Source organism: Serinus canaria, chromosome 3 (assembly GCF_022539315.1).
Source record: "Serinus canaria isolate serCan28SL12 chromosome 3, serCan2020, whole genome shotgun sequence".
NCBI lineage: Eukaryota > Metazoa > Chordata > Aves > Passeriformes > Fringillidae > Serinus > Serinus canaria.
In genome coordinates, this window is record NC_066316.1 from 64,298,922 (window position 1) to 64,323,356 (window position 24,435).

Genomic DNA, 24,435 nt, shown 5'->3' on the forward strand with positions numbered 1-24,435 from the left:
TTCTTTCTTTGCACTTCATCTAATGACAATTTTGATCTTAAGATGCTATTAAAGGGCACTTTATATTCGGCAATCTCGATAGCAGAGATGAGGACATGGCATTATTCCTTCATTTTTGCCTGAATGTTTTAACTTTTTAACTTTTTTTAGCTTTTAATAGTGCTTACAAAGTAAGGGGGGAGGGGAGAGAATACATATACTTTAATCAGGTTTGGTTTAGACCACATAGAATAACACATTAGAAAAAAAAAGCAATTACTTAAAAATAGTTGTATTTATATTTCACAATCTGCTCAAATACTGTTTGTTTGTTGGGTTTTTTCTGGTTTGGTTTTTTTTTTTTTTATAAACTTTCTACAGGATGTTTTAAAACAAGTTCTTCACATTGCTCCAACTATGTACTTATGGAATTTGAGGGAAATAGTTCTGGTTGTTTTTACAGTTTAACACATATACAGTACCAAAAGGATGGTGGTTAGTCACATGCAGTCCATATGAGATTCTAACATAACATTTAGTGAATTTTCTGATGTTGACCATCCCTTTGATGCTGAAGGTAATGCATCTGTGGAAAGCAAGGACTGTAGATTTGGGTTACTGCTCTCTGCATCTTCCATTTTTTCAGTGTTGTCCTCCCAATTAATGTGGAATCTTGTGACTCTGGGATTAGATGCCAAAATATTCCTTTGAAGCTGGGAAAGAAGAAAATATATGGATTGTAATGTGTACATCTAAAACTGGAGTTCACATGCATATAGATTTTTTCCTTTTAGTCCCTAGAACCTTGTTTGCGTAACAATTTGTTTAAAAAGGGAATTCACATGAATGTGAATCTATAGCTAATACCTGTGGATCAGAAATGTGCTTACAATACACCACTTATTATTTTCCCTAATATTCTCCTCAGCAAAATAACCACTTTCTCAAGACTGTTTCACTGTTCTGCAAGGTCAAGGCTGTGAAAGAGATCCGCAAGTGCAAGTGTTTATTATTTTATCCAGCTTTTAGTAAAGCAAATAAGTTCTACCCCCACAAGGATTTTGCAAACCACAGTACTTCATCAAATTTTGCATCAACTTTATGGTATTTGCAATACCTATCAATTCCATCAACTTCTCATCTTCACTTAAAAGTACAACCTTATCCTTGAACTACCAGACTTTAGACTGATTTCACTAAGAGGATTTATCAACTAAAGTTTTAAAATAAAAACATTTATATTTGGAAAATACTAACACTGTGGCAGTGGACATGATTAGTCATCTATCTTATTCTCATGGCTGGCCTTCATTTTCTTTTGAAAACATGTTGCATTTGTTTATGTATCCAGAAAAAAAAAAAAAAAGCTGATTTTCTTATTTTGAAAAGGGGTGAAAGATTATATTTTACCTGGAGGATGGCAACTTAGAGCCAGTGGATACTCACTATGGTATTTCAGACTGATTACAGGAGAGGTTTGCTTTGTCAATTTTATTCTCCAAGAAAGTGTACTCTCATTAAGTATTTCCTGACCCTTATACTAACTAAAAAGACTATTTCTTTTTTAGAACCTGGTAGAGCTTATTACCCAGTAATTCAAATCACTTTAATAATCTTCTACTTGTGCATTTCCATTTTTTCCCCAAGTAACATTAAGGACTCTATACAAACATATGATAGCTTTTGCTGTTCTCTTCCACAGCAGCAAAGCTAGCTTTTTATATAAACAGAGAATGAGAAGATAAGTAGTTTTAGGCATTCTAAATTCAAGTGTTTAAAGGGAGTCACCATTTTGGCACTGGCAACCAACATAACAAATAAGCTATGTTTTAAATGAAAGAAATGAAGAAAGGAACATATCCAAAGTTTAAGAATCCTCAAACTTTACTGTAATTTTTTTTAGCACATGATCACTGAAAATAAAGTTAAGCATAAAAAAACATACTATTTCATTTCATCTTTTAATTCTAGTCCTGGTTTAATTATTATAATGAAGAATATACGTTTTTATAACTTTATTTGTATACTTCCTTTGTCAAATTAGACATTAATCTGATAATCATGCAACCATTCTCTCATTTAAAACCTAATTTGTTCCTCAGTTTGTTTGTTAAAGTTTTGCAGAAACTTTAGTTCTGACACTAAAACAGCTGAGTAACAACTGTAGTAAATTAATATCTACAACTTAGTTCCAGGTTGATGGGCTTAGAAAAACATGTTTTTCTGAACACAGCCATTTTGTAAACAGTGGTGCAGGTGGGAATAAATCCAATAGTTTATTTCACAGTCAGTGTGAAAGTACAGCCAAGTCTTCAGGATGGTGGAAATTTTTGATGGTCTCTCAGTGTTACCTACATTTATGAAAACTACATGGCACCTGCAGTCTGTCCCCCCAAGTATTTTCCATTATTTTGTGCCTCATTCCATGCACTTAATGACACCACTTTGGGTTTGTTTCTTAAACTTTTTTCTATAAGCATACCTCTGATACATGACTAAAATAAATCATGCCTTACCTTAGAAAAATCTGGCTTTACTGGTGGATTCTCTCTCAGTTCTGTTTCAGTATATTCATTGTTTACATAGTAGCCGACTCTAATAAATTCTTGACCTCGGTAAGTGCATGTAATTAGCACAACTGTTACACCTACTGCATCTGCATCTGGAATAAGCCCTGGGTTAGGTGCATCAGCCTAAATGTGAAAGGGAAAGATAAATTAAAATTGATAGCACATGCCTACCCAGCAGGGGAATCTCAAGTAGCGTGTTTCAGCAGCTAAGTAGCTACTATATTTAAAATTGCCCAAGTTAACCAGAAAATATACTGCTTTCACAACATCAACCCTAGATTTAGAACACCATCCTCTAAGGACAGAAATGGAATACAGTAAAACTGTTTGCTGACATTTCTCATGGGCAGCTGGCCAGGTTTCATCCAAAACTCCTTTTAAATATATGATAAGCTGAACCATTGTTCAAACAGGAGTACCAACATCACTCCAGTTCTACAGTGCCACAGTTCTCCAGCCCATCTTGGTAATCTAGTAGAGCAAGATTATTCTCTCATACACCCTTCAAGGTTGAATTGGTCTGTATGTGTGCTCTTAACAAGACTATATCCTTAAAACTACAGACTGCAAATTATACTTCAGCATGAAAAGGGATGGGCTATGGAAAAGTTTGAGCTGTTCCACAGACTACTAGTAAAGGAATTAAGTACTTTTTCTGGCTTCAATACAAATACCTATGTTCATTAAAATTTATGCAGCTAACTGCATCATCTCTCCAAGACACCTGGACATTTTCTACCAGTATGCAAACCTAATTAATATGCAACTGATACAATCTTTCTCAGTGTTCTTACTTACCATGGCTCTGCAGTTACTTAACAATAAAATTTGCCCATAAAATGTAGCTCACATCAGTCCTCTAAAATGCCTCCTAACTACCACATCTATTGATAAAATGTGATGCCTGATTCTGCTGCAGGACTTAAAGTAACAGCAACACAGTCATAGTAAAACAGCTTCATATTTACAATTCCACATGAACATCTGAAGTCAACAGTGAACACCCATGTTGTGAGAACAAGCTGGTATTAGTAATGTGTGTTAGATTGTTTGGGTGTAACAACCCTTGCCTCATGACAGAGGATGAATGGAATTAATTCCTGTTGTCCCAATTATTCCTACTTTTCTATAGTATTTATATGTTTCAGCAGGTGAAATTTGGGAGCTGCTGCTCATGCAGCATTGGCATCTACTCTTTGCCACTTCAATTCCAAGCCTTCAAACCAGTCTAGCTTTTTGTGAGAAGTTGTAGGCATTTCGCAGAAGAATTAGATGAGTCAGACCTCTCAGATAGAAATACACCCAAGGGAGGAGAAGAAACCAGGGAATCAGGTAGAACTCCTCTTCCTCCAGCCTTGAAGGAAATAGAAAATGACTGAATGGCTTTACAACTAGCATAAGGGAATGGAAAAGATGGCCAAGAAACAGAAACAATGCAGAAGTTTGAGGAAATCACAAGAACTGCCAATGCAGTTTACATCATTACATTAACTCAGTAGTCTTGTTCTAACAGTGCCCAGAACTATCTGATCACTTTAAATTCCACAGTAATGGGCAAAAGAAGAACCATATTCTGTTTAGCTCCCCATTAAACTCAACTCACATTCTACTGTAGGATCTTAGTCTTCCAGGTTGCCACTTTTCTGTCTTGTAATATCCTACGACACAGTTCTGAACCCAAGGAAATACTCTGTTCTAATCCTACTTATCTCTCAAGCATTGTTTTGTTGCATGAAAAAGACAGTGAAGACTGTTTAAAACAGTTTTTTCAGATTTTCAACTTCCTGGTTCTGTCAAACTTCTTAATTACTCAGGAACCAAAGATCATACACAGATGGCAGAAAAAAAAGTAGAGCTTGGTATGACCAAATGATAAATAAGCAAATTACCTGCAAACAGGTATTGTGGTGTGCAGAGGCAGTAGATTAATTTTTGCATAAAAATCAGTCTTAATATGCCATAATTATGCTACAAATTACTTAAGAATTTTATGAAATCAGCCCACATTGAATTATCTGGCTTTTCCACATTATATTTATTCTCATAGCTATTGCTGCAGAGTATGTGCACTTAAGGATAATAAATTATTTATGTGCTTACATGCTCAAAAACAAGTTTCTGTGATTTTATTACAAATTCCCAAGAGACTCGAGAAGGAATCAGGTTCCACAATGTATATCTTGGGATTTAGAAACAAACAGGCCAAGCTGTGGGCCTTTACTATTGAAACCCTTTTAAAAAGGTAATGTTTTGGGGTTTTAAAACAAAAAGCTGCTTTTGTAAGTCTGAAAAGCACATTAATTGTCCATCTTTCTGTAAGGCTGAATTCCCAACCTGTTTCACATGATTTTTTCATCTAAGGTATTTTTATCATCCTTTGTAATCTATCTGTGTGGTACTCCATTTTAGTTGCTATTTCAGCCATTTTCCTATCTAGAAAAATCTATAACAGATTATCCGAAAATGTTATACTCCTCAGCAAAGGTCCTTTCCTTACGATATTCCCCATGAACACAATCTCTTTTCTTTGTGTCACATGCCTCCTGCAGTTCTGTGCTTTGCCCTATCTTGCCTTCCCTTGCTTGTTTTCTCCATATCCCAGGCTGCTTCAGGTTGGTGAATAAAATTGCTTCAGTCATCAGCAAAGGCTTCTTACTGCACTTTGGGTTTTGGTGGTTTCCTGTGTACACATGTGCTGAGTCCTACCCTCACCCGAAATCCAGAGCCTTTGAAGCATAATACACTCTGACCCAACCATACTTCCGTAAGAAATAAAAAGTATATTTTAGCAGATGGAATCTCTTCCAGGACCTACTCCAATCTAAGCAAAATCATTACACATCTCCTCCTAATTTGGCTGTAGCGTCATTTATAACCACAATACAATTGCTGAGTCCATTTTACAGAAACTGCAAGACCAGTAAATTTAGTTTGAGACCTGCCTAATCACACAGCTACAACGTGCCTTTTTTTAGCACCTGCTTCTTGCTCCTTTCCCATCACCATCAACAAGGGATGTTCGGATCTTTGCGAACAGTGCATCTTCAAATTAGAAATGTAAATGCCAGCTGATTTTCCACCATACAAACACAAGGTAGCCCCTCTGAGAGCAATACAGGATCACCTATTTCTGACCAATTAATGCCATAAGCTATAATGGCTTGATAATGGAAAAACCTGTTAATAAATGATGCATTTGTTACACATCTGCTTTATTTGTAGTGTGGAAAAATTAGGCCTGGCTCCAAAACCAAACAGAAACGTTTCAACACTGATTTGGGTGTATGTGGTTAATAAATGCTGCAACCTCCAGACTAATCCTATTTCTTAATCCTGTTCTTTAAGGGAAAAAACCAAAACAAAAAGGCCCAGAATAAACAAACACACCCAAAATGCCAAATAAACTACCTTTCCTGGAACTTACAGGATTAATCAGGATTGCCTCACAAATGTTGGTATTATTTTAAACCAGTTACAGCAACCATGAGAAATAAGGGAGTCAGCACTTCAGTGTTCTTTAATGCTCATACTTCAGCATGTGTTTGCCATTAGTTAAGTGAATTTATATTTGGAAAAATAGCAGAGTTCTTATACAATAAGACATACTTGGTTTCTATCTGATTTTTTATCTAATGGATTTTGCTGTCAGTTTACAAAAAAAATTCTAGTATTTCATTGAGAAAATGAGTTAATTTTAATAAAAATTATAGTTTTGAATAAATAAACAAACAAAAACACCCCACCACCATAAAAGAAATTATCCCAAACAAAAGAAAGCTTCTGTAAGAATTCAGGCAAGTCCACTTAAGATTTTCCCCCCCTGCTTCTCACTGAGTTAAAACAGAAACAAGTCTAGGCCAGTAAGTCATCTTAGTGTTGCTCTTTCCCTGTTTTCTTTTCCTTCATTATTCCTTATTAACTTTTGGCATTAACAGCAGTGTTTTATAGGACTGTCACATGTTCTAGACTTTTTTGGGCAGTCTCGACCTACACACTTGTGTCCTAAATACCTCCCCTTTACCACTGAATTTCTATCTTTATTTTAAAAATCACTGTATTTTGTTATGATTTAGCATGCTTAGCCAAACATCACGGCTGACCATGTGTTCTGCCAAACAGAAACAAAAGTCTTGATTATTCTGGCTGAGTTTTACAATTAGTTTGTTAGTCTGATCCTCTGCAGGTGTTGTCTACATTAAGCTACTGCTCCTGATTTTCTGAAACTGCCACCAGCAGCAGAAGCGGTGAGCCTGATGGTGCTGGCGTAAACCAGGCACCAGGCACTGCTGATTATAAACCAGACTGGTTAAAATTATCAGTAGCTATGGGAACTGTGCTTTTATCAGTTATTATTGATACCACAAGTAAAAAATATAACCAAGAAATATCAGGGGCAAGAAGTACAAGCTCAAGAACAGACTTTAAAGGAAGGCATTTAGAGGGCTCACTGCAATATTATTTTTCAAGTGCCTCTTAGTTTGATACAGTTATCCCTAATCAAATTAGCACAACTTTTAGAAAGGGTTAAATCAAACTTACCTGAAATACAAACATGTGTCTGCCTGCAGGAACAGGTCCAACTAAAACAGAGTCTAACACCTGATCATACTCTTCACTTTCAGCTGAACCCACATAAATTATTTTCCATTCCAAATCTACATAAAAAAGAAGAAAAAAACAAACATTATTTATCATTGCAGTTAGGGGATCTTCCACTCTTGCCCATCTACAGTTTTGCATAGCCTAAAATTACTTCTTTAGCAACAAGCCTAAAATAACAAGGACCTGTCTTCATCAGAAAAATTTACTGATGCCTGACCCTCATGAACCAGATCATCCCACTTTCTCATCTAGAATAGAGGGATTCTCTAGGAATCCCTCTATTTTCACAGTGAGGTTAATTTTCAAAATTTATACAGAGCAGGGCCCTTTTACTCACTGGGAGCTGTGTTGAGCATCTTCTCACAGTCTGTCAGAATGGCTGCAGCAGAGGGATGATGCTGATAAATCATCACATCCTTGAATACTGACTAACCTCCCAAAACCAAAATTCCCTCCTTGCACATACACACCTCACAGCTTAAATTACCCAGATAATGGAAAATAGTTAATTGAGTGGGAAACCCCCTGGGTAAACTCCAGGCACACTACCTGTATGCCCCCATTCCTTCATATGTCACTTGTGTTACCTGGGAAGTACATAAAATTGTGACAGCATGACTAGACCATATTCTTAAAGACTATGATGTTTGGATCTTATCTACACCCTGAAATTGAATTATAGACCAAAAAAAAAATCAATGCAGCATTTTGCCTCTTAAAGGCATGCACTAAACCCCAACATTTATTACAAATCAGTGTTTTCTAACTCAGCCTCTTCCCCACAGATGTTTTAAAGTTGAAACTGCAAATTAACCAAGATTAGCTCTTCCTGGGTCAGCTTCTCACCTTCCCTTTTTGATTCAAAAAACAGTATTATTCACACACGTGAAACGAATCTTGCAAGACAGATTTTGGGGTTATTAAAACAAGAGGGGAAAAGAGACCACCATTACAAAAAACTATAACTAACACTTCTTAATTAAGCTGTTGTTTCAGAACTGCACCTTAAGAACTTCCATGGTATATTTCTTTTTTCCCCCCTCGTGAACAATGCCCTGATTGCCTTTGCAAAAGCACAAACCTGTACGCTATTACATTAACTTGATTAGTACACTCGGCAAATCCAAAGGTCTGCCTCTGGTTTCTGGATGCAGGAAAGGAATTTAAGCATAGAAAAAAAAATTAGCACCTGCAACAGAACTTGACTGCTTTAAGATTGCAACTCTCTTTCCTCATTAGTGAATTCTTCTTGCTTATTTTGTTTACCATTAGTGCAGGTTTTGCAGGTTTAACTATCATAATAAACAGGGCTTGGGAAGGGATTTTACTCCCCTGTACAACACAGCAGTTTCCCAGGTACTGTATCAGGTTTTATTTACCTTTTAAGCATGAAGTACTAGCTGTTGTCAGTATTGCAGGGTACTCATCCAGGATAATTAAGGAACTTTCTTGTCTGCATCTGAGGACGAATTACTACTTACAAGAAGTGAGGACTTTTAGGGTAAACTGGTTAAGACTACCACACCATCCTGTGCCATTATTCTATAACAGTATAAAATTTGTTCTAAACAATTCATAGTATTTAGTACTAAACCTAGACTTTTTAAAAATAAGTTTTAAATGTTAAGTATGTTGATACAGAACAACCACTGTAAGAAAGAGGGCTGGAGTTCATGGATTTAATTTTAGGATCAGTGTTGCAGAGCACGGGCTGAAAACAGCACAATAACCAGATGTATTAGCATAGGAAAGCTAATGCAGTAACTTTTTGTCAAGTATACAATGGCTGTGTTTAATCTTATTTTTAAATGTGAAAGATAGCAGCGCTCATCCCTAATTTATCCTATAGTCTTAACTTGCATGTTGGTGGGGAAAAGGAGCTGAGAATTCTGCACTGGACCATCTGTAATTCTTCTCATCACGACTGTCCAGGATTAACTTTAACATAAGTCTTGAGTGTGAGGAGCGCATCACATACCGCTGTGCACAACTGGAAGCCTAACATACTGCACAGAGCCCCTGTCAGGGGCAATGCCACCTGCCATAGCAGTTGCCACGGAGGGGGTCCGATTTTACATCTCGGATGGGGCAGGCTGACCGGAGAGATCCGGCCAGCAACGTGGCGGGGCATGGAGCACAGCTCCAGCTGCAGCGTCGGTCAGTTGCAAGAAGGCAGGAGACAGACTGAGGAGGCCTAGAGGAAACTCTGGCTCAGGCGAGACTTCCTCTGAAGTTCCCGCCACGGCGGCCGTCCCTCCCTCCCCGCGCTGTCACCATCCCGCCGGCACGCACGAGTACGCGCTGCTGCAGAGGCAGGCGGGGTGAGGCGACTTAAACCGCAGCGATAGCGAGCCTGCCAGGGCACCTTAGCCAGGACAGCACACAACTCCCCTTCTCCGCAGCCCTGCCCTCGCCCCTCCGCCCGCGGGGCTCTCGGGCGGGCAGGCGGCGCTGGGCTCCGCCGAGTGCCGGCCGGGCAGTTTCCTCTCCCGCTCACAGGCAGCCCGGCCGGGCGGCCTCCTCCTGCTCTCGAGCAGCGGCCGCTCCCCGGCCCGCCGGCGGGCACGAGCGCCCCGCACTCCCTCCCTCGCCCGGAGCCGTTCGAAACTCCCGCCCGCGGGGCGACGCGCGGCCTCTCGGGGCGCGTCCCGCGGCCGCCCAGGGGGCGGCGCTGCGGAGCGCGGCCGGGGCGAGGGCGGCTCGCGGCCCGCCCGACTCGGGGTGAAGGCGGGAGCGCGGCCGCGGCCCCGGCTCGTGACGGGGGTCCCCGTGGGGCGGCAAGGCCGGGGCCTTCCCCCACCCGCTGGCGGCTGTCGGTAACTTTCGAGTGACTTCCAAAAATAGTGGCAGGCGGGCGGTCCCCTCCCCCCCGGCGGGGGCTCCCGCAGCCAGTGCTCCCCTCCGAGCCGTACCCCCGACCCCGCGCACCTACCGCGGCTGCCTGCTGCCGACATGCGGGGCCAGCCAGTCAGCCCGCCCCTGCCTCCCACCGTGATTTCTAAATTTTTTTTTTTTTTTTTTTTTTTTTTTTTTTTTTTTTTTTTTAGTATTAAAATGGAGCACGAGGCCATCTAAACGCATCCCCGCGGAGCGTTTTCCGCGCTCCGAGTACCGCCGGGGCTAAACACGCAGCATCCCGTGTGCCCGCGGGGATGCGCGGCCGCCGAGCCCGGTTCAACCCTCCTGTCTCCCGCTCGCTCCCCCCACGCACACACAAAGCTGGCAACATGGCTACCTCCACTCTAACAAGTTCCTCGCAACTTGAGGCAGCTCGCTGCCTCGCCGATGGCGGGGAGAGGCGGCGGGCCCGGCTCGGCGCCCAGAGCGGGCGGACACCGCCAACTTTCCCCGGCGCCGGGCTCGGCGGGAGCGGCACATCCCCTCGCCCGGCCGGCACATCCCCTCGGCTCGGCACGGCGATGCGGCCGAGGTGGAGAGACTGTTAAATTGTAGGCGCAGGCCTGTGCAAAGTTTAAGCCTTAAATGCCCCGAGCTCAGAGCCCGGGGTTGCAAAATCCGTATCGGGGAGAAAAATTCTACTCACCTTCAGACAGGTCCTCTATGCACTCGAATGTGATTTCGAACTGAAAAGGATTGTAGAAAGGAGAAGGATTATCCAACACCACTACATTGTTCACCTGAACCTTTGCCATATTTTGGAAAAAAACACAAACAATAGGCAGAGCGTGTTAACGCCGCGCACTAAAGTCCTCCGTGCCGGGCTCCCGCACCGCACAAGCCCCCGCGCCGCTGCCCGAGCGAGGCTGCAGGGCGGCGACTTCCACAAACTTTTTTTTTTTTTTTCGCCCCCCCTTTTATTTACACCGGGAACGCTCCACACTGTTCGCCGCTTTCCCTATTTCGCTCAACTACAGCCCATTCTGCCCCTGCTCGCCGCCAGCGCTCGCCCGGATTGGCCGCTCGCCGGGCGAGGGCCCTCCCTCCGCGGGCACGGCGGGCACCGAGCGCCGGCCAGAGCGGCCTCCGCGCGCGCCCGCCCCGCGCCGCCCCCGCCGCAGCGCCCCCGCCCGGCGCGCGCCGGCAACGGCCGCCAGCAACGGCCAACGGGCCGGGGGGCGGGGCCGGGCCGGGGGGCGGGGCCACGGGAGGAGCCAGGGCGGGAGATGATCCGGGCGAGCTTGAGGGAGGCATGGAACGTCTGCTTCTCTGATTTCCAGGAAAAGGACCGAGAGCTTATCTCTTCTCTCCTTCTTTTTTTCTTTTTCTTTTTTTTTTTTCCTCCCTTTTTTCTGTGTGCATTAAAATCCAGGCAAGGGGAAAATCAGGAGGAAAGATCACACAACTAGTCAGCTCTCCATTCATGAACAAGAGGGACTCCACCTTAGTTCGAAAGCTGTTGCCTTGCAATAGTTTTATTTAAAAGGAAAAAATTAAATCCTAAGATGCGACTTAATTTCAATTGCTAGCATATAGCTTATGGAACTGTGTTTATCCTGCCTACCACAAAAACTTTTATTAAAATTGATAAGGTTTAGATTCATATATAGACGATGCATTTTTTGTCAGTGTATCATATTTAAAGTTGTGAGCCCTAGGAGCTGAAGAAGAAAGTAATTTCCTTTCAGAGTGTTCATCCTGTGCAAGTTGTAAGCATTGTTAGACCACATCCAGCTTGGAAAGTGCCCTAAGCTGAAAGTTGAGGCTGGAAGAACAGTAGGGCAAAATATCATAACTAAATTAGAACCATGGGTAGAGCAGGGACAAAACATAATCTTTTGTCCATTCACTTTAGGCAAAACATTAAAGAAGCATTGTATCTCAACAAGACAAAAATCTGCTTGCAACTAGAGCTCATTTTGAAGTTTTATTTAACCTTAGTTATAAATTGAAAGATTCAGAAGTGTTTAAAAGAATCCTAAGTGGGTTTTTTTTATTTGCTAGGATTGTGCAGTATTGTATAAACAGCAACTGCAACACTGACAGCTTGGGAAGAGTGAAAAACTACTCTTAGTCCAGCACTCATGATGAAATTGCTCCCAACACCTCCCGGAACAGGCACTTTTGCTGTCAGAATGCACAAAACAAGTCTAATCAAGTAGGAAGGTGCATTAAGCTTTCAGCATCCCCTAAGAAGAATGTGAAAGAAAGCAGTGATTCACTTACAGGCTAAACCATCTTGCCTGTGGGGCTCCACCATGTGCGGAGGGGCACTTTCAGTTTGGGGCCATTTCAGCTCTTTGGGTTTTTGTTATGCTTTGTTTGGAGGTTTTCTCTTCCTCTTTCTGTGCTGATTGTGCTGGGCACTGGCGACGTCCCGGCTGCCAGGAGCGCCCCCAGCTCAGGGCAGTGGGGCTGGGCAGTGGTGCCAGGCTCATCAGCCCAAGCCTGCAGCCCACGGCAGTGACCTCTTGGCCGCTGGCACGGGATATCCGTGCTGGGATAGAGCACCTTGCTGGCTGGGGAGCACAGCAGCTTTTGCTGGGGGGTGCTGGCTGCCCCAGGGGGGACGGGCTGTCTGCATGGCCCCGAGGGCGGCTGCTGGAGAGGCCATCCCAGAGGGGCTGTGCGGGGAAAAGCAAGCATGCCTGTCAGGAATGCATCCCCTTCCTCTGTTTGTCGAAGGCTCAGGTGCCCTGCAGCGCTACGAGACAGGACATTTTGCTGTGCAGCAGCATTGCCAGTGTGAGGGCCCCGTGTGCAGCAGGGAGGCCATCTTGTGTGGCGGCAGGAGCCTGCAGCAGAGGCCGGCTCATGGCTGCCATGCACAGGGGACAGCGCGGAGCAGAGTGACACTGCAGGGACACCGACAGGGACACAGACACTGCAGAGCCCCTGATGGCCCTCACCGCCCGGGGGGAGAGCAGAAAGTGCCCATGGCTCCGGTGTGTACCCCCACCACAGAATGTTCAAAAATAAATGCGCAGCCAGGCTCTCGTACTGCCTGATACTCTGTGTTTCTGTCATTCTGCTGGGTGATTGATTGCCCACAGTGTTCGGCACTGGAAAACCAAGGAAGATTGGACATAGTGGAGCAGATTCCTTATTAGAATTTGAAGTACATATTATGTTGTCAGGAAGCATTTAATTCCAGTAACTTTTTGCTGGTCGTTTGCAAGCAAATAAGTACTGTGGTGGGCTGCACAGTGATGAGAAGGTCTTTGTACCCCTGAGCCAAATGGTGATTCTGTGATCCTTGTGCAGGTTTTGCCATAGAATTCCCAGGAGATTTTGAGCTGGTTGCAGCTTGTCAACTACTAGGATATTTTCAGCTGAACACTGGAATGGAAAAGAAGGGCTAAAGATAGAGAAGAAGCAGGGAAATAGGGAAATAGGGAATAGAAGGATTGGAGGGAGCTGCAGATTCTTGCTAATGAGTAGCCATTTCCACAGTTGTGCAGGGGTTTTGACTGGCTATCCACCCAGTGGTTTTTTATTTCTTTCCTTTTTTTTTTATTTCTTCCCCCATTTCATCCTTGGTCATCTTTGGATTTTCATTTTTGCTTAATGCTTAGAGGAAACAAAAAACTCATAAAGAAATTTAATTTTCTTAGTTTAAGGGAAGAATTTTACTCCACTTTCTGGAGCCACGAGTTAAATGACAATTGAAATGTTTTGGTTTTTTCCCAAACTTTGCTTTGCAGCTCCAAAATTTATGTCCATTTTAGTAGCTGATGTGGAAGAGGACCTGAATGGGTCTGTTCCATAATTTTGCAATCTTTGCCCCAGTTTTCATTATGATCTGCCAGATCTACTCTTTGTATGCTAATCTATTTTGTTCATTTAACAAAGTTCTAAAACAAGTCACAATCCAAGCACAGGAAGCTTAGCAGAATCTGCTCCACAGCTCCAGGCTAACCCACCTCAGCACTAGTGGGATTGCTTGCTGGTAGCTGTAAAGTGAGTTAAATTACATGGTAGAAGTACATGATGGAGCTTTCCTGCTGGGTCCCTTTCTTTCACTCAAGTTTACTCCTGCATTTTAAGGAAGAGACTGACTGAAGTATTTGATTCTTCAGGTTTGACAGTGACTGCTGTGAAGGAATTTGGGGAGTGGAATTTGGAAGCTGGAGCACTGGTGCTTGCAGATGGAGGCCTGTGCTGCATTGATGAGTTCAACAGTATCAAGGAACATGACAGAACCAGCATCCACGAGGCAATGGAGCAACAAACCATCAGTGTTGCAAAGGCAGGGTAAGTGGCATGTTAGCACATGTGAGAAAACAACATGAGATTTTTCTCTTGTACTTACATGTTGGAGGGATGCTGATTAAACATGGCTGTTTTCTTCATTGTATGCAATAGTTTTGTTGTCAACAATGTTCCTAAACTGGACAAGTCAACATTTCATATAACAGTGCACTAGACCAGAGGCTGCCAGCAATCAGAAGAAATACATACCCTCTTCATTACTGAGTTTTCAATCTACTGCTATAGGCCAGGGCACTTTTCTACAAAGACTTGGCATTCTTTTTCTTTGCCTTTTGCAGCAAGTGGTTCTAATAATCCTATGTGAAATGAGAAGCTTTGTGACTTTTCTGTTGCAACTCAGAAAGTAGGGCTTCATTTTTCCAAAACCACAAAATCACAGAGTCATTAAGTTTGGAAAAGACCTTGAGGATCATCAAGTCCAGCCTATGACTGATTATCATCTTGTCAACTAGACCATGGCACTAAGTGCCATGTCCAGTCAATTCTTGAATACCTTCAGGGATGATGACTCCACCACCTCCCTGGGCAGCCACTTTTTCAGTAAAGAAATTCCTCCTGATGTCCAACCTGAACCTCTCCTGGCACAGCTTGAGGCTATGATGTCCTCCTGTTCTGTAAAATCCAGTAATATTGCTTGGTAACCAAAACACATCAGGAGATTTCCAGGCTGCTGTATTTTCCAAGAGATTTGCTGGCTACTGAATTTTCTATGTTGGATGTGGCATAACTATAAACTCCTGGTTGCTTTAAGTTCCTCCCTTTGTTTTTTCAAAGTAGCGTGTGCTCAAATTTTTTATCTCCCCCACCCACCACTTGGATCTTTGAGCTCATATTTCAATTTGTCAGTCATATGCAGCTCTTTTTCAGGCCCATATTATTTCCTAGCTGGTATTTCTGAAATCTCTGCTACCCAAAAGTCATCACCCTTTCCACATTCCTTCATGTCACCTTCCACTCAGCTCTTGCTCCAGTCATATCTTGGCTCCTCTAAGTGATCATATCCTTCCCTTATTCTGAGCATCTCCATCCTCTTCATCAGACAGCAGACAAATAATCACAGAATATTCTGAGTTGAAAGGAACCCACAAAGATCATCAAATCCAATTCTTAAGTGAATGGCCTATGTAGGGATTAAACCCACAACTTTGGTGTTTTTAGCACCATGCTCTTACCAACTGAGCTAATCTCAGGGTCATGTTGCTCTCATCTGGGTAATTACCAGTCTTTGCCAGCTGAGCACAAATACTTGGGATCAATATGGTCCTGTCTCCTTAGTAAGGCAGGGTCATATTTCAGCTGAGTTCCTTATTGCAGCTGTTTGGATTTGATAGACCCAAACACAGTTTGCTAACTTGCACATAGATGCCCAGTTGCTCCCTTTTAAGGACTACATATAATGAGGATTTTTTGAGTAGTAACTTAGCACACAGAGGTTAGGCACCTTGTTAATTTAGGTCTTATTTTGGTGCATGGAAGACTAAGGTTTTTTTCATGTTCTGTATAAGCTAGTGGAATATCTGTGGTCCTTCCTCTCGTTTACAGAAGAACTTTGGACATGAGGCTGCACTTACTCAGGAGCTGACTAGAAATAGCTCAGTGACAAACCAAAGTTAGAATGCGTCTGCTGCTGCCTTACCCAAAAGGAGTGCATTTGGACTACTAGAGTAAAAATAATCTCTCCCCACATCTACAAGCACATGCTAGGACATCATGGTTAAGAGTGGAAAATGGCTGTTTCAGTTGGTATGGCTGCCATCACTGTTAACTCGGGTTCATATTCTTGTTTGTACACAGGAATAAAACATACATGCATGTTACATTTTATTTTGCTCTCTTAAAATATTAATTAAGCAGAACTGTTGCTTTCCAGCATTCAAAAGTGTTTGTATATTGTACAATCCTGCAATGCAATATTTATTTCTGAAAAGTAGTGTTGGTTTTCACTATTTAAGGATCTAGCTGTATACAGAGATTATTTGTGGCAATATTGGTTCGTGCCTTTTGGTATCCAGATCACTGTCTAGTTGCTATTCTCTGACTGAAAAATGCTGTACATATAATAAATATTAATACAATAATTGTGTACATTGCTCTTATGGTCTTTCAAGATAAGATGGACTCTTTATAGGATAAAACCACAAAAGTTTTTAAAAGCTTTGGAATCCTTTTCCCTATCCAATTTTATTCAACCGTAATGTTCACTATACCTTTCTCTAGCTTGGTGTGCAAGCTTAGCACAAGGACAACTATCCTGGCAGCAACAAACCCTAAAGGCCATTATGACCCCAATGAGTCTGTCTCTGTCAACATAGCTCTTGGCAGTCCCCTGCTGAGCAGATTTGACCTGGTTTTAGTATTGTTAGATACGAAGAATGAGGAATGGGATCACATAATTTCATCCTTCATCTTGCAAAATAAAGGTAAGAATAGTCTTTTTAAATCATAAGGTTGGTTGGGGTTTTTGTTGGGTGGCTTTATTTTGGTTGGTTGGTTTCTGGTTTTGTTGCTTGTTTGTTTGGAGTTTTTTTTATTTGGGTTTTTTTTTAATTTTTTCTCCATTTTTTAGTTTGCTATTCTTGAATCTTTCAAATTAAGCAGTGTTTACATTTTTGTCACGGTGGTTTTCTGCTGTATGGTTGTTCTTCAAGTAGATAATTAATTATTTAAGAGAGGTGAGCAGAGAACCCTCTACTTTTACTCTGGCATCATTTATAAGAGATTTCAGCCCAGACTGCTCAGTAAGTGGATTATTTCCCTCTCAGACCTTTACAGTGTTTGATCTGCGATTGTTCTGATTAACAGCAATTGTACTTGCTGTTAATCAGAAACTTAATTCAGGCAGAACAGCTCAGAGATGCATGTGCTGCAGGGTTCAAAGAATGAGCAATAGCATTCTCCATGTGGAGCTTTGTGCTCTGGAATGAGGGAAGGCAGTGTGATTTGATTCTGACCAGCCCTTTCCCCATCCATGTCATGGAACATGGCTTTGATCCTCTTTACAAAAGAAGTGGTTAGAGGGAGCTTCTTCAGCTAGCTTCCTTTCATTTCCAAAATATTTCCCTAAAAAAAGTATTCAGAATATGGCGGGTAGCTCTTGGCTCCAACAGAGTAGGTAAAACAGCCAGAGGAGGTGCATACACTCATGTAGCATCTTTCATTTTGAGGAGTTCCTGAGCTTGGCTCTGCCTGTACCATCTGGTGGGCAGTGAGGCTGACAGCAGTTCTCTAGAAATTACTGGAGGCCTTGCTGTGGATTTTGATAGGAGAGGGATCAGATGGTGTGTAAAATTCTGCACTGGAATTTGACCAAGTCCTTGAGGACTAGTGTACAGACAGCCAGTGTGCCCCAAAAGTACAGTAATGTGTCTATTTAGCAGGAGTTTTAGGAAGAAGCTTGATATCTGTTGTTATAGAATTACTGACAAGGGTGTTGTAACGCAGACTGCCCAAGCAAATCAGAAAAGCTCTGGAGCATGGAAAGGATGAAGACCTACTTCTGCCTTATAAAAAGCATCCAGCCAAAATTGTCTGATGAAAGCAACCTGATCCTTGTTCGCTACTATCAGATGCAGCGTCAGAGTGACTGCAGGAACGCTGCCCGCACCACCATCCGCCTGCTGGAGAGCCTGATCCGCCTTGCAGAAGGTAAGGCCTTGGCATTTTTATTTTTAGGCTAACAATTAACCTTTATGAAAGGAATAGAACAGTATAATTATAGCCAGTAGTAGCAGCTTTTCCGTGGAGGTAGGGATAGGTGATTCTGGTGTGATTTTGTTTTATCCTTCTCATCTAAAGAACCTGAGGGGTAGAGATTTTGTGTGAGAAAATGTGTTACATTTAGACTATCAAAGCCAGTTTTAATTTTGACATTCTCATATATATAAGAAATATGAAAACTTCTGAAAGAAGTCACATTCAAGAGAAAAATCTCAGAAATGATGTGTCTTTATGAGAGGCAATCTCAGGATTTACTTGTCTCCATGTGGGTCAAATATTTGCTTCTACTTTGAAATTAATATAACAAAATAAGCATATTTTAAAGTAATAATAATCCTAAAATTATTATCAAATAAAATAGAACATATTTTTTGTTTCCTGAAGTATTAGTAGTCAAGCCCATATTTTGTCATACAACTCAAAAATTTCCAACTCCAAGTTCAAGTCATATATTTACAAGAAAGAACTCAAAGGAAGCAGTAAGCCTCTGTTTATTTTATTTTATAAAATGGTTTCATTTTATAAAATGGCATATCAAATATTTTCAGGATGAATTTAAAGGAATGTACTGTATTTTGTATAGCAAGCATAAATGGCAGTGTAGTGCCTCCTACTTTAGTTGTTTATGTTTTGTTCATTATTTTGAGGGAAAGACATTCTCCATTTAAGTAAAAGACATCCCTAATTTTTCAAGATTCACATGTAATTTTCCCATTCACAGTTTCTTCCCTTCTTATCAGTTCATGAGATTGGGGCTTTTAGTAGAATTTTGTTCTTTCAAAGTATTATTTAGATGGTATTAACTAACCTGTCTTTCTATTGCTGAATAAGAACTGAGTGTGCTTCCATGGCCAATTAGGAAAAAGGTTTCAGGTAGTAAATTATTTGCATTATATCTCTTTACAAAAATCACTTTTATTCTGCTGAATGAAGAAAGAGAATGGAGAAAAAAATTAAGCTATTGTAGAGAAAAGCATTTTAAATAATACCAAATCTCTGACACAGACCAGGTAGAGGAACAAATTTTTTTCTGACCTGTGATGAAAGTTTGACCTTATTTTTTACTCTATGGTGATGACATATGCCTATGTAGATAAGGATGTTTCATATCACACCTGTTGTGATATCCAGCACTTTGCATTTTTTAACTGCAGAATTTTAAGCATCTTTATTCTGTCACTGTAACTGCAATTTGAAAATTACACCCCATTGTTCACTAGAAAAATGAATCCTTCCAGTTTCTGTTGAAATTGACATTGAAATCAAAATCATTGTATTTATTTTTAAGTTATGCCCATGCATGAGTGTTTGAGGGCTGAAGAAATTTTAATATCTTGTTCCTTCTAGTAAAAAAACCCCAAAAATTGGTTTTTGACTTCGGTAACACTTGCACCCATTTATTTTTGCTAGCTCATGCCCGGTTGATGTTTAGGGACACTGTGACTTTGGAAGATGCTGTAACTGTAGTGTCAGTGATGGAATCTTCTATGCAGGTAAGGTTCCTTGAAGACGTTGCCATTGCTGCAATACCACATTTAAGGGATTCAGTTTTACATGTAGACATGTGCCAGCTGCCTTCTTCTCTTTGGAAAGGATTTTGTGGATTCATGCAAAGCAGGCAATCAGAGACCTTGACAAGTCTTTTTTAGTCCATCTTGATTGTTAAAATCCTTAAACAGAAATTATACTGAAAAATCTGGATTAGGATAAAGGCCTGCTACCCTTTTTCTAGGCTATGTACTCTACGTGAAGTTTTGGCACACTGTTGGCTTTTGGTAGTCTACATTTTAAAGACATTTTGAGGCAGAAATTGTGTGTATATCACTGTGTTTTCTATGATGTTATAGAGTCACTCATTAATTAGGTATGAGAGAACCAAATCATTCTTTGGAGCAAGTTCAAACAGTTTCCTAGATCTACAATTTATTTTGCCATTAAATAATTTTAAACTATTTTGGTAGTTATAGTAAAACTCAGAACACTTAGAAGACAAATTTTATTAGAAACCTTAAAATTCCAAAACTTTGGTTGGTCTGGAAATCATGCATTCCAATTATCACATGGATTTATGTAATGTTTCTATGCAAAAAGGCATTGAAAAAATGTGAAAGGTTAGATTTTAGTTTACTGTAATATTGTTATTAGGATGTTGAAAAAGCAGCACATTTAGAATTAGTAAAAGAAACATGAATCTGAAGAAGGGATTTTTTTTTTAGTTTACTGTAATATTGTTATTAGGATGTTGAAAAAGCAGCACATTTAGAATTAGTAAAAGAAACATGAATCTGAAGAAGGGATTTTTTTTTAGTAGAAATATGGAAAATAATATAGACACTATTAGTTCAGACAGAATATTTTTAAGATAAATGAATCTTCAGGCTTTGGAGTAGGAAAAAAATTACCATAAGCAGATTATCCAAAGTTTTGTGTACGGAGGTTTTTAGCTCATCTGAAATGTTTGTGTTTGGCTCTGTCAGAGATGATGTTCTCCTCTACTCAGCTGACTGGTCTGACCCAAAATGGCATTTCCTATGTTCCTGTATAGGTTGATTTGAATATTGTTAAATTAAAGCAGTTTTACAGAGCACCTATTAGTTCAATAGGCCTGAAAGACCTTTGTGGAAGTAGACATGCCCCTTTTTTTGGAGACAGAGCTCTCCAGGATAGATGCACAAAGTCACATAGGGCAGGTAGGAACTTGTGATCTCCCATGTCCTTTCAGTGAGGGTTGAGAGGCTAATTGCAGTTTGTGCCACAGATAATCTATTGCAAAACGTTGCAAATGGAATTTATCTCAAAAATACTACAGGGCCTGACCTTATTAAGTAGGAAAATTATTTCACTGTCTGCTGCACTTCATCTTGCACTGTTTTGAAGAACTCAGCTTTTCAATGACAGCACTGCATCAAGTTAAAATATGACGCTGTTGAAACTGCAGAAGATACCACATTAGTCTTCATTAGCTGTAATTAAACCTGTAATTAACTAGATGGAAAATTGATGGGACAGTGGTTTCAAATTAATATGGTTTTGAATAAAAGAACTCTGAAATACTGATTGTTTTGGGTTTTTTGGTGACAGATCAAAAAATGAAACCTATGTATATAATAATAATAATGAATGTATCCCCTGTGTGTGTCTCTCTACCTGATCAGCACAAGTAAATGCAAAAGAATTGTCTGAACTGTGGGTCATCATTTCATTTTTTTCACTGTCCTGCCCTCAAGGGCTGCAGGTTGACCTGCCCAGGGTCAACCCCCTACATTGTATAACACATTTTTGTCTAATTAGAGTCAGTGAGAAATTTGCCTGAATTATGACTGCAGAAGATTACCTGGGGGTACTTGGTATGCTTACCATCTTTGCTCCACTCTTAGCTTCTTATGAGCAAGTAGGCAAATGTGTTCATTTTTGCCAGGAAAATGCAAATTGAGATTTGCTATTTAAGGTCAGATTTTACTTTCCTCCTGATAAGTATGAATAATCACTTAGGTAGTTTATTTTTGAAGGAAGTGGTTTATTTGTTTTATTAAAGAAAGATATAAGTAGCATGCAAAAGCAGTAGCATGCATTCTGTTTATTTTCAGAAACAGATTCCTTCTCTAGAAAAAAAAAAAAAACACAACATTTTATACAGATACATCTTGTGTTTGCTGCCTAATTGTCAGTGTCTAGAATGAAGTTGTAAATGAGGAAGTGCCAGTATCATTCTGGAAGGACTGGCTGCCACCTTTTAGCTCAGCAAACTCCCTCTTTGACACAGTCTTTGCAACTTCTACAATAAGTCATGTTCTTGCCAGTATAAAATTGAAGTTCACAGTTCTTCTGTGACTGGGTATTTCTTGTGAGCTCTCTTGGGAAGGGGGACTTTCACGTTTTCATCATCAACCAACTTCACTCTACTTTTTTGTTTTGTTTCACCCTCTAATTCACCTTTATACTTCTGTTTCCTACTTTGTTTTTGTGAGCATATTTCAAACCCCCCTGGCTTGATTGTTTCTTTGCTTCATTTTCTCTTGCAAGCATTATCTCACTCCTTCTCTTGGTCATGTTTCTATCTTTGGTTTATTCTCTTTCCAATCCCTCTTCTTTTACTCCTTTTTATAATTTGTCTTTCCATCCCTAGGCATTTTACACCTTCCCTTTCCACTAACTTTTCCTGTAATACTTTCTCTGTTTAAGATCCTCTTCCCTCAGTTTGCAGTGGTTTTGTCATGTGGCTTCCTTGCTCTACTCAAAATGATATCTCAGAATCTCAGAGGGGCAGGTATCTCAGAGACATGAGCTGCAGCACAGGAATTAAACTTCACAGATGTCTTAAATTCACTTAGAATTTCACATGCACACACAATATTTAAAAGAAGCTCCTTGTGATGGGCAAGTGAAGGACTGAAATGTCAGTGAGGGCAAGACATTATTGTAGCCCATGGCTGTATATCTCAGGATGTACAACCATGTAGTCCTCTTATTTTTTCCACTGGGTCCCTAGGTCACATGTTGACAGTACTCAGTCTGAAAGCAACTATCTTTTGTCAGTGTTTTGCTCAATATTTTGTTTACTACCTACCGGGCTTTATACATTAGACAGGAATGGTAAGTGCTAACTAATCTGTGGCAAAAAAGAGGGTTTGTGGTGTGAAGTGTTTTTTTCCAATTCACTACAGAGCTATTCTGGATTATTTGTTGTGGAACACATCACTGTGCAGATGCTCTGTTCTGAATAAGAATCAACTTCATTTTACCAAAGTACATCAAAAATTTTCCCAGATGAAAATCCCTTATGATTTGCTGGAATTATTCACTAATAGTAAGTTACTATTAAAATGCCATTCAGAAATATTTCTGCACAATAATTTACCCTGTGCTGATAAGTCTTAATATCCAGGTCTTTTCCTTTAAGAAATCAGGCAAAGCTAATTAAAACTTCTAGCAGTCAGAACTTCTTCAGTTAAAATAATTCCTCACATGGGCACAATTTTTACAAGGTATGTGGAAAATATCTTCAATCTTAATTTTCATTTTCAGTCATGACGTTCTCAAGCTTTAGGTGGACTTCCCATTCCATGTGTGAATAGAAATAAGCAAGTATGAGTAAACTGCAGGCTTGGTCATGTAATTGCTTTATGTTTATGAGTAATTTTGACCATGTGAGCAATCTAATAGGGTTATTTGTGTGGATACAGTTAGCAAATATTTGCTACCTTAAGCTTTAAAATATCTATGAGAGAATTTCAGATAATATGTCTCTGTTGTTTTAATTTGATGTTTAATAATAAAGGTAGTTTCTTATTATTTTTTTTTTAATCTCCTTGGTGCCATAGGGGGGTGCACTTCTTGGAGGCATCAATGCCTTGCACACTTCATTTCCAGAAAATCCAATGGAGCAATACCGAACGCAGTGTGAAATCATATTGGAGCGGCTGGAGCTGAAAGATCTTCTGCACAAGGAGCTACAAAGACTTGACAGGTTGTAATACACAAAGTAACAAACTAACTCAGAAGGGAAACAATTTGTTTCACAATAGGTTCTGCAAGGGACTCCTTCTTTACAGGACATGGTTAATCAGGGAGATTGTTTTAAAGTAGCTGTTTTAAAGCAGCACTCCCAGATCATCACAAGATCACTTTTGCCTCTCGGTTATAGAATTTACAAACATTTTAATGAGTTCCCAACTCATATCTCAATATTAGATACTCAGATAAGTTTCAAAAGTGCTTCTTAGGGTCAAAATACTAGATTCTGTAGCTGAGCAAATAATTTTATATAACTTTTTTGCTACTTGTTCGGTAAAATACAGCAGATCTGCTTCATAATTTTTTTAAGCCACCTTTGTATTGGGCTTGTCAGGATTCTTCCCTTTCTGTTAATGGAAAATGTAAGCCTGAATCAAAGTTCTGTTCTTTTAGATGATTTTTCTTTTTTACATGCTGGAATTTTCACTGTTGCATCTCTAGTTCTCATCTCATTGCAATAACCTTTGGGAAACTTATTTGTTGTTATTAATAGAAACCTTTTAATGAATACTTTTAACTTTTAACCCGAGAGAAAAACCCTAGAATTGGAAGGAAATAAAACTTAAAAAATCAAATAAAAAACTCACATTTTCTTCCTCAAATGAGATTAAGCTTTAAAGAAACGTGTTTTTCCTTACTGTTAAAGGAAGATAAAAGATTAATTTTGTTAAAATTAATGGAAACATCTGGGAGAATTCACTTTTCCTTTGAATATTTTTGAGACTTATTTTGTAACTTATAGTAATGATGTGTTAAATAACCACAGAGCCAACATAAACAGATGAAAGTGAGATATCTTCCACAGACAGACAAAAGCTGGTTTTAAAACAGAGGTAATTCTAGGGGTCATAGAAATGCAGGATGGGATGGGAGATCAAATACA

General features: G+C 40.3%; 2 protein-coding genes across 3 annotated transcripts in view; one reads left to right on the top strand and one right to left on the bottom strand.

Annotated features, from left to right (window-relative positions):
• The window catches only part of MCM9 (minichromosome maintenance 9 homologous recombination repair factor), a 47,172-nt gene that overhangs the window by 19,354 nt on the left and 3,383 nt on the right, over positions 1–24,435 (top strand). Inside the window, exons 7-11 of one of the 2 annotated variants that reach the window (XM_030235507.2) lie at positions 14,129–14,303; positions 16,539–16,741; positions 17,763–17,966; positions 19,449–19,531; positions 23,360–23,505. In XM_030235507.2, coding sequence (XP_030091367.2) covers positions 14,129–14,303; positions 16,539–16,741; positions 17,763–17,966; positions 19,449–19,531; positions 23,360–23,505 — 811 coding nt within the window. Of the gene's footprint in view, positions 1–907; positions 2,490–14,128; positions 14,304–16,538; positions 16,742–17,762; positions 17,967–19,448; positions 19,532–23,359; positions 23,506–24,435 lie in introns of those variants that run through there. The other variant, XM_050972286.1, reaches the window with a different exon arrangement.
• ASF1A (anti-silencing function 1A histone chaperone) lies at positions 187–11,117 on the bottom strand. Its single transcript, XM_009092653.4, has 4 exons — positions 10,696–11,117; positions 7,089–7,204; positions 2,496–2,672; positions 187–692 (listed from the first exon to the last, which is right to left on the bottom strand). Exons 1-4 carry the CDS (start codon positions 10,802–10,804, stop codon positions 480–482), a joined length of 615 nt encoding a protein of 204 aa, XP_009090901.1. The 5' UTR covers positions 10,805–11,117; the 3' UTR covers positions 187–479.